The sequence below is a fragment of the Rana temporaria genome, chromosome 1 (genome assembly GCF_905171775.1).
Source record: "Rana temporaria chromosome 1, aRanTem1.1, whole genome shotgun sequence".
Classification (NCBI taxonomy): Eukaryota; Metazoa; Chordata; class Amphibia; order Anura; family Ranidae; genus Rana; species Rana temporaria.
The window spans coordinates 404297324-404314287 of record NC_053489.1 but is presented as its reverse complement, the minus strand read 5'-3'; the positions used below and the strand labels follow the sequence as shown (position 1 = coordinate 404314287).

At 40.1% G+C, this 16964-nt stretch overlaps 1 protein-coding gene across 1 annotated transcript in view; it reads left to right on the top strand.

The window, feature by feature from the left end:
• Positions 1-16631, top strand: part of EFNA2 (ephrin A2) — a 394309-nt gene extending 377678 nt beyond the window's left edge. The window contains exons 3-4 of the mRNA XM_040323691.1: positions 2623-2688; positions 14686-16631. Of these exons, the coding sequence (XP_040179625.1) occupies positions 2623-2688; positions 14686-14804 (185 nt within the window). The 3' untranslated portion in view covers positions 14805-16631. The remainder of the gene's footprint in view (positions 1-2622; positions 2689-14685) is intronic.
• Positions 16632-16964: the final 333 nt, after the last annotated feature.

Below are 16964 nucleotides of genomic sequence, written 5' to 3'. Positions count from 1 at the left end.
AATGCCCTCTCCTGCCCCCCCCCTTGTTTTCCTTTAAATACCCTCTTCATTACCTACTGGTCTGGGTTTAACCCAGTTCTTTGAAGTTCAATTGCTTGATACTTTACAGCCTTCCTGATTTAGGGCACTGATAGGCAGACAAACTGTTGTACCTGATACATTTATCCAACTGATCGTTGCAACACATAGATTTGTATAATAACATAATGCTTGACATATTTTTGTACTGTATTCTCAAAATGTATTTTCTCAATAAATCTTGTTTGGAATAAAAAAAAAGATTTAGCTTGCATTTTCTTGGTTTAAACAGACTAAACATTTAGCATTGTGTATTTAATAGATTTGTTTCCTTTCTGCTTCTAAAATCAATAAAGCATGCAGCGCTAGGTCCCGGCACAGGTGGCCAAGGTCTCCGGCCTGCAGCTAATCCTTTTTATAGATGGGCAGTGTGCTAAGTGCATGTGTCTAGGAAAGAGTAACTGGCCAGGGAGAATCTGCCCTTTTGTGAATTATGTGCAGATCAGCCCTGCTCTATAGGTCAAACAGCAGGCATATAGTCTGTCAACCTACCTAGGGATGTGCATAGGTGTGCAATGTACAAAGCACGAAAGGGACATTTGTGGAAGGAAAGATGTGAAAGACAAAGAGGGAAGAGTTATGTTGAACAGAAAGTAAAACAAGTACTGTTCATTGTTCCACTACACACTTTTTCACAGGTGGGGTAAACCTAGATCTTTTAGAACCCAAGCAGCACCCTTGATCCCCAAACATGTACATGCCAGTAATGGTTCCTCTCTCCCCGTTTAAATAACTTTTTGCACTTCACCACAATAGTGGAAGTGGAAATGTTCCATGCATCAGTGGAAGTAAACATTACCCCATTTAGTTTTAGGAGGAAGAATACTGCCCCACCATTGGTGTCATTGGGAGGAATAGTGCCCCATTGTTTTTGTCAGTGGGAGAAATGGTGCCCCATTGTTGGCAGTTGGCAGAATAATGCTTCGTACCAGTGGGAGCAATAGTGCCCCAAAGGCAAGCAAAGGGCTGAATCTAGCCCCCCAGGCCGCAGTTTGGAGACCACTGACCTAAAGCATAAAAAAAAAACATGAATCAGTCCCTTTTCAGGTCCTTTTCAAAACATATTTCATTAACCACTTGCTGACGGCCGTACGACTTTGTACGGCCGCAGCGCAGCTCCCAATCTCTGACAGGCCGTGTTTTTACGGCCTCTCCTTTACACGTTCCCCGCGCGCGCTCCCGAGCGCGCGGCGGGGAACTTCTGTACTGGCCGTGTCCCTTGGACACAGCCAGTCACAGATCGCCGTGAACGGCCAATCGGAGCGGCCGTTTCCTAGGCGATCTGTGCGGCCAATGAGAGATGATCTCATATGTTTACATATGAGATCATCTCTCATTCCCGGCTCTCGCAGACAGCGGTGCTGTCAGGGGAGAGAGGAGACGGATCTGTGTCTCTTGTACATAGAGACATAGATCGGTCACCCCCCCCAGTCACCCCCCCTCCCCCACAGTTAGAACACTAATTAGGATACACATTTAACCCCTTCCTCACCCCCTAGTGTTAACCCCTTCCCTGCCAGTCACATTTATACAGTAATTAGTGCATATTTATAGCACTGATTGCAGTATAAATGTGAATGGCGCCAAAAATGTGTCAAAAGTGTCCGATGTGTCCGCCATAACGTCGCAGTCCCAATAAAAATCGCAGATCGCCGCCATTTCTAGTAAAAAAAAAGCATTTATACAGTAATTAGTGCATATTTATAGCACTGATTGCAGTATAAATGTGAATGGCGCCAAAAATGTGTCAAAAGTGTCCGATGTGTCCGCCATAACGTTGCAGTCCCAATAAAAATCGCAGATCGCCGCCATTTCTAGTAAAAAAAAAAATTATACAGTAATTAGTGCATATTTATAGCACTGATTGCAGTATAAATGTGAATGGCGCCAAAAATGTGTCAAAAGTGTCCGACGTGTCCGCCATAACGTCGCAGTCCCAATAAAAATCGCAGATCGCCGCCATTTCTAGTAAAAAAAAAAAAAAAATAATAATAATAATTCTGTCCCTTATTTTGTAGGCGCTATAACTTTTGCGCAAACCAGTCGCTTATTGCGATTTTTTTTTTTTTTACTAAAAATATGTAGAATACGTATCGGCCTAGACTGAGGATTAAAAAAAAACGTAAAAAAAAAAATTGAGCTATTTATTATAGCAACAAAGTAAAAATATTTTATTTTTTTTCAAAATTGTCGCTCTATTTTTGTTTATAGCGCAAAAAATAAAAACCGCAGAGGTGATCAAATACCACCAAAAGAAAGCTCTATTTGTGGGGAAAAAAGGACGTTAATTTTGTTTGGGAGCCACGTCGCACGACCGCGCAATTGTCAGTTAAAGCGACGCAGTGCCGAATCGCAAAAAGTCCTCTGGTCAGGAAGGGGTTTAAGTGCCCAGTATGGAAGTGGTTAAAAGCTATGTGTCAATCAATTTCCTGTTTTCAAAATGATACAAAAACAGAACAAATTTTCTCCTAAAGTCTTAATTGAGATGTGTTTATTTGGTTGCATTTATCTTTACAATATATTTATTTATATTTTATTTTACAGCATCTACTCCTCCAAACTTGGTGGATAAACCTTGCCTCAGGCTGAAAGTTTACGTACGTCCAACAAGTAGGTGCCTCCCATTTCTGTTTGCATTATATTTGAGTTCACACTAAAGTTCCCTCATCTGCATGGAGGAATATATAAGTATCAGGTGCAGACTAGAACTAATTTTGCTGATTGATCTGTTTAGGTCACTTGCTCCTAATTGTGCTTATTAAGTTGTTTAAGTGAAATCTGCTTAAAGGGGTTGTAAAGGAAACATTTTTTCCCCCCTAAATAGCTTCCTTTACCTTAGCACAGTCCTCCTTCACTTACCTCATCCTTCCATTTTGCTTTTAAATGCCCTTATTTCTTCTGAGAAATACTTACTTCCTGTTCTCTTGTCTGTAACTAAACACAGTAATGCGACACTTTCTCCCTGGTGTGGAGAAAGCCTCTTGAGGGGGAGGGGGCGAGCAGGAGTGTCAAGACACTCTCTACTTTGCAAATAGAGAAATGAGCTGTGTGTAAGTGGGCGTCCTGACACTCCTGCTCGCCCCCTCAAGAGGCTTTCTCCACACCAGGGAGAAAGTGTTGCATTACTGTGTGTAGTTACAGACAGAAGAACAGGAAGTGAGGATCTCTCAGAAGAAATAAGGACATTTAAAAGCAAAATCGAAGGATGAGGTAAGTGAAGGAGGACTGCACTAAGGTAAAGGAAGCTATTTAGGGGGGGGGGGAAATGTACCTTTACAACCCCTTTAAAGAGAATATATTTGTTTTTATTTACATCAGTGGTTCCCAACTAGTGGTCCTCAAGTAATTGTCCCAACAGGCCATGTTTTGGAAATTTTCCCTTAAAATAACTATCATAAATTAACAATTGACACCTTTATTTAAAGCACCTGTGTAAGGTGAAGGACATCTTGAAAACATGACCCGTTGGGGGTATTTGAGGACTAAAGTTGGGAACCATGTTTTCTTTTGGGGGTGCGGGGGGTGTATTTAACCCTTTTTTTAACCTTTTCTGTGAAAAAATTAGGCTCATGAGAGACCCTTTTTGGTAACTTCTCAGGAGCCACTTAAAGCCCAAAACATGCTTAAAAACCACCAAACATTACCTTAGGTCTGGATAAAGGACAATACGCAACTTCATACATGCTTTTTAAGTCCGAATTTCAGCTGTAAAGGACTTGTTCACAACATTGATATACAAAACAGCACAAAAATAAACTTGTAAAAAAACACTCTCTACCCCCCCCCCCCCCCTTTTCATTGGTCATAGAGTATTCCAATTAGTCTCTTAATTCTCAAATTGATGCATTGGGAGTTGTTCTTTAGAAAAAGCAAACCACAGTAAAAAATATGAAGATAGAATATATATAAATCATAATAAAAAAAAATTGTTAAACGATAATGTAAATGGCCAAGGGGAGAAAAGGGTAGGACAACATAATGTGAGATGCGGTGGGAAAAAGGTAATATGTACATACATATAAATATACATACATGTACTTACACGCGTACACCAATACATTACAATTAACGTAAATGTAGATCCAGGTCCCACCTGAAGTTCAACCCCAGGGGGACTACTCCTATCTCCGCCCCTGGGCATTGGAGTCAATCTCTCGATGCCAGTGAACCTGAAAGAAGACAAATCCCTAGCATGGCTTTCTCTGAAATGTCGTGAAGCATTTGAAATATGTTTGGCATTGGGATTCGAAGTGTCACAAAAGTGCTCTCCTATCCTGGTGCGCAGGGCATGTGTAGTGCACCCCACATACTGAAAGTTACATGCGACACAAAATATAATATACACTAAAAAACGAGTCCCACAATTAATTTACTGTTAAATTTCAAAGCTTTCTCCTGAGCTAAAAGAGTTTAATGACCTAGTAGGGGCATTCAAATGACAATATCTACATGTTTTTAAATTGCATGGGAAGCTACCAGGGTAGGACAACCAGGAAGGTTGGCACTTCTATGATGCAAATAAGCTCAGGGACAGAAGTAAGCCCAGAGTGGGGGCCATCCGACTGGAGAAATGGAAACCTGAGCCCAGTATTTTATGAAGACCTGTATCTGAATAAAGAATCTGCAAATTCCTTTTAACCACTTAAGGTCCGAGCCTGTTTTTCAGACTCAGTGGGGCAGATCCACAAAGAAATTACGCCGGCGTATCTATTGATACGCCGGCGTAATTTCAAAATTCCTGCGTCGTATCTTTGTTTTGAATCCTCAAAACAAGATACAACGGCATCTCGGCTAGATCCGACAGGCGTACGTCTTCGTACGCCGTCGGATCTTAGATGCAATTTTTCGGCGGCCGCTAGGTGGCGTTTCAGTCAAAATCCGTGTCGAGTATGCAAATTAGCTATTTACGGCGATCCACGAACGTACGTCGGCCCGGCGCATTTTTTTTCGTCGTTTGCGTTCGGCTTTTTCCGGCGTATAGTTAAAGCTGCTATATGGTGGCGTACTCAATGTTAAGTATGGCCGTCCTTCCCGCATACAACTTTGAATTTTTTGCGTCGTTTGCGAATAGGAATTTGCGTAGAATGACGTCACCGTCGTAAGCATTGGCTGGTTCTGGTTTAATTTCGAGCATGCGCACTGGAATACCCCCAGGGACGGCGCATGCGCAGTTAAAAAAAAAACGTTGTTTACGTCGGGTCACGACATATTAACATAAAACATGCCCCCATCACAGCCATTTGAATTCCACGCCCTTACGCCGCGAGAGATACACTACGCCGCCGCAACTTACGGCGCAAATTCTTTGTGGATTCAAACTAAAAAAGATACGTTACGGCGGCGTAGCGTATCTTAGATATGCTGCGCCCGGCGCAGATGTATGTGAATCTACCCCAGTGTTTACAAGCTAAAAACATTTTTTTTGCTAGAAAATTACTTAGAACCCCCAAACATTATAAAAACTAATTCTAACACCCTACCGAATAAAATGGCAGTCATTGCAATACTTTTTTTCACACCGTATTTGCGCAGTGGTCTTACAAGCGCACTGTTTTTAAAAAAAAAAATCACTTTTTTTAATTAAAAAATTAGACAACAGTAAAGTTAGCCCAATTTTTTTTATATTGTGAAAGATTATGTTACGCCGATACCCAACATGTCACACTTCAAAATTGCACCCGCTCGTGGAATGGCGTCAAACTTTTACCCTTAAAAATCTCCATAGGCGACGTTTAAAAAATTCTACAGGTTGCATGTTTTGAGTTACAGAGGAGGTCTGGGCTAGAATTATTGCTCTTGCTCTGACGATCGCGGCGATACCTCACATGTGTGGTTTGAACACCATTTTCATATGCGGGCGCTGCTCAAGTATGCTTTCGCTTCTGTGCATGAGCTCGTCAGGACGGGGCACTTTAAAAAAATAAATAAAAAAATCTTATTTATTTTACTTTATTTTATTGATTTTAAAACTGTTTAAAAAAAAAATGGGTCACTTTTATTCCTATTACAAAGAATGTAAATAAGTAATAGAAAAAAGCATGACAGGTTCTCTTACATATGAGATCTGGGGTCAAAAAGACCTCAGATCTGATATTTGGACTTAAATGCAATAAAAAAAAAAAAAAAAAAAAAAAAATTTCCCTTTAAGACCTATGGGCACTTCCTGTATCTGGAACGCACACAGAGGGAGCCAGGGGATGTTCTCACTTCTAGGTGAAGTACAACCAATAGGCAACACATTTACAGAGCATGCGCTCCTTCTTCAGGCCCTCTGTGTGTGTTCCAGGTAGAGGAAGTATCGGCGTTCACCAGTGCAGCCCGTTCAAGAGACTGCAGTCATTAGCCATACGGATGCACAGACTTCACGGACTTTTGGCATAATATGCCTAAATGCCTGTTATGATTGTACCTTTGTGATCACCCTTTTTCTATGTGTGGAATTAAAAACCTGTTGATATACTGCACTTAGAGTGGTGCTTGTGTTTCATTACCAGCTGCTATAAAACCATTACAGCTGCTATTATCAAAACAATATTTTTTCCACTGTAAAGAATAATCTATTCTAATGCCGCGTACACACGACCGTTTTTCAGGTTGTAAAAAATTAAGTTTTTTTTTTTTGTGTGTGGGCTCCAGAGCATTTTTCACAAAAAATTGTAATTTTCATAATTTTTTTTTAACATGCTCTAATTTTTCACGTCGTTTTTAACGTTGTCGTTTTTAAAGTCGTAAAAAATGGTCGTGTGTGGGCTTTAACGACGTGAAAAAACGCGCATGCTCAGAAGCAAGTTATGAGACAGGAGCGCTCGTTCTGACAAAACTAGCGTTCATAATGGAGATAGCACATTCATCACGCTGTAACAGACAGAAAAGCACGAAGACTGCAAAATGCGAATCAGCAAAAGCAGCCCCAAGGGTGGCGCCATCCGCATGGAACTTCCCCTTTATAGTGCTATCGTATGTGTTGTGCGTCACCGCGCTTTGCTAGAGCATTTTTTTTTCACGATTGTGTGTAGGCAAGGCCATTTTAACGATCGGGTTGAAAAAAAACATTTTTTCTAGACCATTAAAAATTTCATTTTTTACAACCCGAAAAACGGTCATGTGTACGTGGCTTTACAATTAAAATTAATTTAATAAAGATAAAATCTTTGCACTCTCCAATGTAGTGGTAAGTCAAACCTAAACTGAAGTGCACAAACTTTCATAAAATATAAGAAAAAATTGTTAGTTCGGTACACATTTTTCTTATAATTAAAATGAATTTGTTGAATCTGCAGTAACCTAAACATTCACATAAAATGGGTTCCCAACATACATTTGGTAGATTCATCTAATAACGTCCCAAGCTATCTGCTTGTGCTGCATTCTTGTCAGTTACGTTATTTCTAGCTATGTCTGAGAATACAGAATACCTCCCTTCTATGAAAAGTCAGACAGGCTTTTTCTATTGGAAATTCCGACCGTGTGTATGCCCCATCGGAGTAATTCCATCGGAAATTCCGATGAATTCCATCGGAGTTTAGATAGAGAACATGTTCTCTTTTACTCCGATGGAATTCCATCGGAATTCCGATGTGATTTTGGTCGGACAAAGGTCTGATCGTGTGTACGGGGCTTTACTGTCACCATTCTGGTGTTTGTCATCACTTGTACATACTCTTTCCAGGTTTATACGTAGATGTTTCCACTTTCTTGGTCTCCTCACTCAGTGCCGGTTTACACTACAGAGACTTGGGATCCGACTTGTCAGACCTCAAGTCGCCCCAGCCGTCTTAATGTACACTACTGAAGTCGCTCCGACTTCTGAAAAGGTTCATGTATTACTTCAAGGCAACTTCTAGGCAACTTGTACCCATAGATTTCAATGGAAGTTGCCTCCAAAGTCGGATCACTGTCTTAACTGAAGCAACTTTACAGGAAAAGAAAATAGTTTACTCAGGCAAACCCCTCCCTCCCACAGATCTGATTATTCTGTGATTGGCCACAGCCAAAGTCGCCTGTCCTGAAGGCAACTTTAAGTTGCGTTGTAAGTTGCTCCAAGTCGCGCTGAAGTTGCAATGCAATGTCGCGCTGTAAGTCGGGTTGCCCCTGTGGCACTTAGCGTTACACTAATTTTTGTATACCGTTTTAGACTTTGTTTGTTTTGAGTGTTAGCTGCTATTATTAATTTCTCTTGTTTTGGTTTAGCGAAATGTTTTACCCCTTTTTCACATACAGTATGGGTAGTGAGCACTGTTATCCTAGGAAGGAACACAGATAGTATGTTACTTGCAGGATCACCAGTGAAAATAAAGTAAAAAAGCCTGAAAAGAGAAAAATGAATGCAACCACATCTAATGACTAGTAAGCTGCAATATATACATTTTTTGTTCTTGCATATAAATAGTTTAGCCATATTTTTTGATGAAGACTGTCGGCTAGATTCACGTACGGCGGCGTATCTTTCTGCCGGCGTAGTGCATCCCATTTGCACTACGCCAACGTAAGATAGTGAGGCAAGTACTGTATTCACAAAGCACTTGCCTCCTAAGTTACGTCAGCGTAGCGCAAATGGCCCGGCGTAACCCCGCCTAATTCAAAATAGGCAGGTAGGGGGCGTGTTGTATAGTAATGAATTCACGATTCATTACCATACATGTAAATAAAGCACCGATTGTACGGCGCATGCACACGCATGCTCAGTGTCACGTCGCAAATACTCCTTGCTTTCGACGTGAACGTAACCTACGCCCAGCCCCATTCTGAATCGGCTTACGCAAATGACGTAAACGACGTGAAATTTGACGGCTGTCCGACGTCCATACTTAACATTGGCTGCGCCATCTTTTTGGTGGTTTATCTTTACGCCTGAAAACGCCTTACGTAAACGGCGTATCTTACATGCGACGGGCGAGCGTACGTTCATGAATAGGCGTATCTACGTCATTTACATATTTTCGGCGTAAATCGACGTACACGCCCCTAGCGGCCAGCGTAAATATGCAACTAAGATACAACGGCGTAGGAGACTTACGCCGGTCGTATCTTAGCAACATTTAAGCGTATCTCAATTTGAGCATACCGCTTAAAGATACGACGGCGCGGATTCGGACTTACGACGGCGTAAGTCTTTAAGAATCTAGCCTTGTATGTTTACTTCATATCAGAGAGAATGTCATTTCTTTCATACATCTGAATGGGTCATTGTGGCTACACATGCACCATAAATCTCTTGACTGTCAGTTATCTCTGATTAGCAGTTTAGTATGCAGTATGTACTCTTGTACATTTTTAGACATCTGCTGTTTCATGCACACAAAACTGTGCTTACAAAAGAGACCAGGGATGTGCAATCGGAGAACATGCTTCAGTTTAAGGAGATAATGCCAGAAAAAATTCTGGCATCAGAGAGGATGCTAACTGGTTTTCGATCTAACTATTAATTGTTAATTTACTCTCTTTTTCCCAGGGGCTGGGTTGAAGAGGATTGTGTGTTTAACAAGATTGTTGTGTATGTCTAACAAGATTGGTTAAGTTAAGCAGCACATAGGTGAGTCATTTTTTTTTCCTTCAACCAGCGGGTTGAACAAAAAAAAGTGACTTGATTTCCCCATCTACACATTTGATTTGGATGGGGGACTCCTCTCTACTGAGCCCTTGTATTCTGACGGTTGGGAGACTTCCCCTCCATCACAATACACTGATCAGCGCTGATGTTTTTAGCCTGCCGCGCTGATTAAATGGGGAAAATCTGACAGGGTGGTTGTACAGAAGTTGATCGAACCAAAGTGCTCATACATGGCCAAATGTCTATCCATGTAAGGCTATCTTTAGATATGAGTGGGTTTAATACAATTTCTTCAATGCTGAGAGGGTAATGCTTGTATATTTTGGAAAAAGCCTTCTGGCCCTGAAGACTAGTATACATTTTCTACATACACATTTCTATGTACACTAATGCCACGTACACACCTTCGGAATTTCCGACAAGAAAAGTTTGATGTGAGCTTTTGATCGGAAATTCCGACCGCGTGTAGACCCCATGGGGCTTTTTCTGTCGGAATTTCCGACAGCAAAAAATTGAGAGCTGCTTCTCAAATTTTCCAATGGGAAAAGTTCTTGTCGGAAATTCCAATCGTCTGTATGCAATTCCGACACGCAAAAAAACATGCATGCTCGGAATCATTCGGACGCATGCTCAGAATCCTTGAACTTAATTTATCTCGGCTCGTTGTAGTGTTGTACGTCACTGCGTTCTTGACTGACGGAATTTTGTGTGATCATGTGTATGCAACATAAGTTTGAACCAAAATTCCGTCGGAAAAAAAATACACGGTTTTCTTGTCGGACTTTCCGCTAGTGTGTTTACGCCGTTTGCACCTATGCATATTTTAGTGCAGTTTTCAGAAGCGCATTCCATTTAACAGTCCATTTAACATGGTTTCCTATGGGACACATTCACATCTATACATTTTTCAGCTGGTGTGTTTTTGGAAAGGGTCAGGGACTTTTTTCCCACTGCAGATTGCGTTTTGCATGTTATAGACTTCAATGCGTTTTGCAGTTTTTTTTCCCTTTACCACACTGTGTATAGCTGCTTGCTAAGGGGCGGGCCGAGAAGCTGGCTGCCATGTCCTTAACAGCCGAGTCATCAGCTGTTAGCGGGATATCCCACTGACAATAAAAAAATCAGGCAAAAACAACAACATGGGCCCCCACCCCCAATCCATACCAGGCCCTTTGGGTCTGGTATGGATTGGAAGGGAACCCCATGCTAAATTGTTTTTAAAAAAATGGCTCTGCCCCCCTGCCCCAAAGCACCTTGTCCCCATGTTGGGAGGGACAGGGACCTCTTCCCCACAACCCTGGGCTGTGGTTTAAAAATGTAAAAAGCACTGCAAAACATGTAAAAAAACACATCAAGTGCAGCCACATACATGTGAACCTAGTCTGAAGCCCTGTGCACACGGCCGGGATTCTCGTCAGGAAAAAAACGCCGTTCTTTTGAATGGCGCGAATGCGGTGAAGTCATCGACTATGACGAGCATGCACTCGTCACATTCAATGCCGTCGCCGCCATCTTGCTTCACCCTACCTATGCCTTGGAAGGTACCGCGCATGCGTCAAAAAAAATGTGTGCCTGTTTAACCCCTATTAACTTATTATTAAGCCTAATTAGCCCTGATTTACTCCTTCTTCTCCTTCCCCCCTTAGCTATTAGTTTCCTGTTTTTTTATTTCTATTTTTCTAACTACTAATATTAAACTTTTTTTATTATTTTTTTGTTTTTTGTTTTTTGTGGCACTTTAAAAAAACATGCAAAAAAAAATTCAAACTGTAATTTTTGTATTTTAATACCTGTATTTAGTTTCACAGTATGCAACAGTTTGTTCTAGAATTTAAAAAAAAAATTATATATATATTAAACAGGACAAAGTACAGACATTTTTCTTTTACTTTTTATCTATAGTAATACCATTTTGAGGATTTAGAGGAAGTTTCCAAACAGGTCTCAAGGCTACGAGACAACGGATAAGCTCAGTTTCTAGGAGGAGAGGGTTCAGGCTGTGGCAATTTGCTGGAGAGGTGGCCTGTAGAGAATTCCATAGACTTGTCAGCATCTTTAGTTATAACAGCAAACAACAGACTACTTGCAGTTCAGCAGACATATAGCATGGTTCTAAGATCTAAGGTCCAGGTTATAAGGCAGGAGTTCAGGGAATAGTCCAATATCCGATCCGGGTCATACACAGAGAAATCGAACAGCAAAGCATCGAGGCTTGATCTCAAACAATGCTTGTAATTCTGTCTCTATCACAAGCAAGGGATGGAGTATTCGGTTTGCTTATATCAGGTGACTGATCAGATCAATCATCTTGCAGGTGAACAAAGACAGGAGAAAAGCAACAGCCAACACCCGGGTGCTGAAATGAGGAAAAGGGGCACTAAGTGATCATCATGACACTTATAGGAGGCTAGAACTTGCATTCCCTTATAATGGCAGCAGAAAACTCCCTAGGCAGTATCCTTCTTTGTGTTTGAAGGCCTCAGACATGAAAGGACCTACTCTACTACCTTCAGCACTGAGGGTAACTTCACCAGAAAACCTGGTTTTACTGGCACTAGTTTGCATTCTTAGTTGCATGCCACTGACTTGTTATAGTGAGTTCAAAATGTTCACCCCAGCAGCTATACATTTTCAATCCTCTCAAATAACTATGACTTGACACAATCCTTATGACAACAATAGCTTAAGACCTCTTTCTCCTACCTCATGCATCTAACCAAAAGGTTTGTTATATTGTCTTACAAAACACCTTGCGGTACCACAGTTAGGAACCTATCACTAGACTAGTATGTATTTATGACAGGCTTTTCAATGGATTTTAATTCTGTGACTTTCTATGGTAATACTCTCATCTCCTTAAGATTCTCCCCTTATGGACCAACCATTCAAAATTTGTTCTCATTCTATATCCTTGTATTAAATTGTATTGGTGCCATATTGTCAGTATTATCAGAATTGCTAAATAAAGATTTAAAAAAATGCTGCCTGTAGGGGATAAACAGATATGGGAGATGAACAGGTTAACAAATAGAGTGGCTTTAAACTAAAATTTTGAAGATTTTCTATCTTAAAGGGAACATCTAGAAGTGCTTAACCTCCCTGGCGGTAAACCCGAGCGTGACTCGGGTGGATTTTTTATGCTATTATCGGTATCCCCGAGTCACGCTCGGGGTGGATGTGCAGAGTGTGCAGCGGCGTGCAGCGGCTTACCTTCTCGCTGGATCCACAGGCAAGTTACTTACCTTGTCCCTGGATCCAGCGATGCATCCCCGCTGTGTGAGCGAGCGGGTCCTCGCTCGATTCACAGTCTCCCCGTGTGCCGCCGATCTCCGTTCCCTGCGACGTTACGACGCACGGGGGCGGAGAACGGTGCCAAATTCAAAAAAGTAAACAAACACATTACATACAGTATACTGTAATCTTATAGATTACAGTACTGTATGTAAAATACACACCCCCCTTGTCCCTAGTGGTCTGCCCAGTGCCCTACATGTACATTTATATAATAAAAACTGTTCTTTCTGCCTGAAAATTGTAGATTGTCCAAAAGTGTCCCTTTATGTCAAAAATGGTTTTAGAGCAGCTAGAAAACAGCCATAATAAATTATAATCACTTGCAGAATTGTGCGATAGCGATTTGTGGGGAAATACGCCATAAAAAAATAAAAGTAATGACAGCGACAATTCTGCAACTGAGCAAATTTCAGTGATTTTGAGTTGATTACATTATTGAATAATTTTTATTATAATTATATTATTATTTGTTATAATTATTTATAATTATTTATTATATTATAATTTATAATTTTGTTTTAAAAAAAAATCATACCCGGGATGCCTACAAGACTCTTGTTTGGTCAGATTTAAGTGAGTTATTCCTAAAAATTACAGGCCTACAGTATAAAACGCCAAATTTCCTTGCAAATAATTGTACCGCTTTTGGTACGTAATTCCAGACAGAATCATACCGCCAGGGAGGTTAAGCAAAGGTGTATCTTTCGTCTTGAATCCTAAAAAAATAGCAGGGCACTTTCTATACCTTAGGCCTCATTCTGTATTTCTATGTCTGAAAGGTGAAATCATCAACATTTGGAAGAACACATAGTGATGTCACTACTGTGCTTCTGCTCACTTGAGAAAAATATGTACATAAGGGCCTTTAGTACAAGGATCTGCATTTGCATTATACTTACCTATTCTCAAAGTGCTCTGGTCCAATCACATGGTCTCCCCAGTGGCTGGCTTCAGGGGAGAGGTGAGAACAATGGCTGCAATGCCTGAAAGAGGATGTTACCCATATGCTTGCTATTTGGCATCTGTTGTTGGCTGCCCTCTTTTCCTCTGAAGCCGCTGCTGGGAGCCTCTTTGAAGTAGTTAGGATAGAAGTTAGAAAGGGGGGGCGGGGGTAGTTTTAAATTTAGTTAGTAATAAGCGGGCATTCCACTTAAACAGTTAAAGCAGTTAACAGTTAAATAGGGTGAATACTCCCCCATCCAGCTTTCCCCCTCTGTTGATGGCATCCTTTTCTGAGTGCTGGTCTCTGGGCTGCTTCATTGGCCGGTGTGGGATGATGTCACTCCTGCGTATGCACAAGAGCCAGGCATCCCGCCACTCAGAGACCGGTATGGCACTGTAAGCTATGCTGCACCTGCACATAACTGTTGGTAAAACAAAATTAGATTGTACAATAAAATTGTATTAAGTGTGTCCTTGCTTTAACCCCATTCTGCTTCCTATACATTAATAAATACTCACTTTGTCACACAGAGTGCATAACACCAAAATCAACCACTAATTTTGCACAGCAGCTCGGTTTAGTTTTTTATGTATGGCAGACTTTTTACAATATAAGAGTAAATGTAAAAAAAACTGTAAAAAAAATATGTTTAAGGGACCCAAATTTGAAAAATTCAGTTTTCCTGTTTTGAATGTCCTTTGCGATATTTACCAAGTTTGTATTGTTCCACCACCCTGAGGTTCTAAATAATTTGTTTTTATGAACCAATCTGTCAGCAACCTAAATAACTCACATTTATACTCTCTTTTTGTTTTCCTAGACGATTCTCTATATGAATCTCCAGAGCCTATCTTCACCAGCAATAATTCGGGCCTAAGCCTCAGGGTCCCACACTCCAGCCTTGGTTTTCTTCTGTTTTGGACTATTATTGTCTTGTAGCTATTTTATGGTGATTGGAATCAAATCAGCATTAAGGTGGACAAGCAGAAGTAGATGAAGAAACTGTCTGACATCAGGATACGTGGAATATTTGAGTGGCATGCATATGGAAAAGAAACCAGTTCATGGAACTCCCCTCACACGAACGTTGTGAACAATGTTTTTTTTTTCTGAGGGTGGAAAATTGCTGATTTACTTGTAGACTCCGAACGTGGGTTTGCTGGAGTTTGGATCTTTCCAGTAACTTTCTTTTTACATTTTCAGACCAAATGTATAGTCTTTTTATTTTGTATTCTTAGTATGTTTCTTGCTTTTGCACCAGTAGAGCAAAATAATTGTGGAGATTTTTTTCCAATATGCGTGTAACGGGATCCGGTTCACCCTGACTGTTTCCATCTGACACTTCCCTCCATTCTCCTGTCATAGTCCATCCCAATTTTCCTCCAAATGTTTCAGATTCATTTCATGTGAAATATTTTTGTGGATATGTGAGGTGCATCTATTGAGGGACCAAGATTGGTATTTATGCCCCTTTTGTCACAAAGACTAGATGAAGCAGCCAAAAGACCAATTGTTTGTTTTCTGTAATAGTTTTCTAGTGCTTCTTTTCATTCAGACAGAAAATCACACCTAAGATCCTTATTATGTCAGTATCCTTTGTAGCAATTCTGTTTTCTACCATTCTGTTGTTCATGGTAGCATCACCTGAACAGCCTGTGTTAAATAATTAACTGTCCATTGTGAATCACTTTATTAAGCTCTTAATCGATGGAATGTACCATGTGATGATTATTGATTCACACTTCAGAGTATTGCCTCCTCACCATAGAGTATTTGTTCATAGGAACCTGCATTCATTTGCAAACATATTGATATCAGTATTGTAATTTAAAATGCATACTGCCTTTGGTTATCCTGTAACAAAGTCACAGGGAGAGAGCAGTACATCTCTTGAACTGCCCATTATAGTGGGAGGGTGGGGGTGGAGGGCTGCTGGGGTGTTCTGTGTTAAATTCATTGATCATCAGATACGAGATGGAATAGATGAACAATAGTGGTGAGTGCCGAACATACAGCCATTGTGGATATATACTATATATTTTTAAGTTAAAAAATTTAGCAGATTAAAAAAAACAGGTTTTAACATACTGAATTTATATATACATCTAAAATACTGAGTAATTCTTTTATTTAAAGAAAAAATAAATTGTGCCAGTATCAGAGATATTCCAAAAAAAGAAAAATAAGAGAGCATTTAATGGTGCTGCAAAAAATAAATAAATGAAAAATAAAGTAAATTAAACTATTTTTGACTGCCTGTGAGAGTAGTTTATAAAGGAAATCAGGTAAAAAAAAAAAAAAAGACTCTGGATCGAGCAATTACAGAGGAGTAACTTAAAGGCTGTAATATATATGTGTCTGTGGCACCTCCGCTTTTAAGTGGTGGTATTTTAACAAGAATTTCTAACTTGCACTTAAGCTCTACTATATGTGCTGGTTTGTCTTCTCTACCTTCATCGACTTTTTAATACAGCAAAAAATAAAATAAAAAGAATGTGGTGTTGTTTCACAAGCTCCTGTGCTCCAGTGGCTAATGAAAACTTAAACTTTGTCTGTTTTGCTCTCTATATGTGATTCTCCCATTCCATCGCTGACTATCTGTCTGCTTGCTATAGGTGCAAGTTTCAGGCATTCTTCATCCATGTGTGTAAATAGAGCCAGCAGGTATACTGTGATTTTCTATGTATTGCTGACAATGAATTTTATGGAAGTTGTATGATTTATAGACTAGGAAGCAAAAACTTGCAATAAAATACATTTTATCCACTCTCGTTTCTTTCTGCTCCTGCCTTGCCTCATATAATTTTAGAAAGGGTCTATAAAAATGAAATAGAATATTTAATATTTTTTTCCTTCCAGGGCTTTTACTTTTCCCACTGCTTGGGGAAACTTACCTTGACATTTATGATTTTGGAAGCACTGTATTAAGAAGGGTAATATTATTTAAACACGTGTCTTAAAGAGATACTATTACTTTCATTTTGTAATGTTTATTAGACCATGTCTGCAGTTATTATGTTATGTCCTTTATTTTCTTTATGTGTAATAATAGGTGACAAACAAGAACTCTCATCTTTCCAGTACACCTCTGGTAAACTA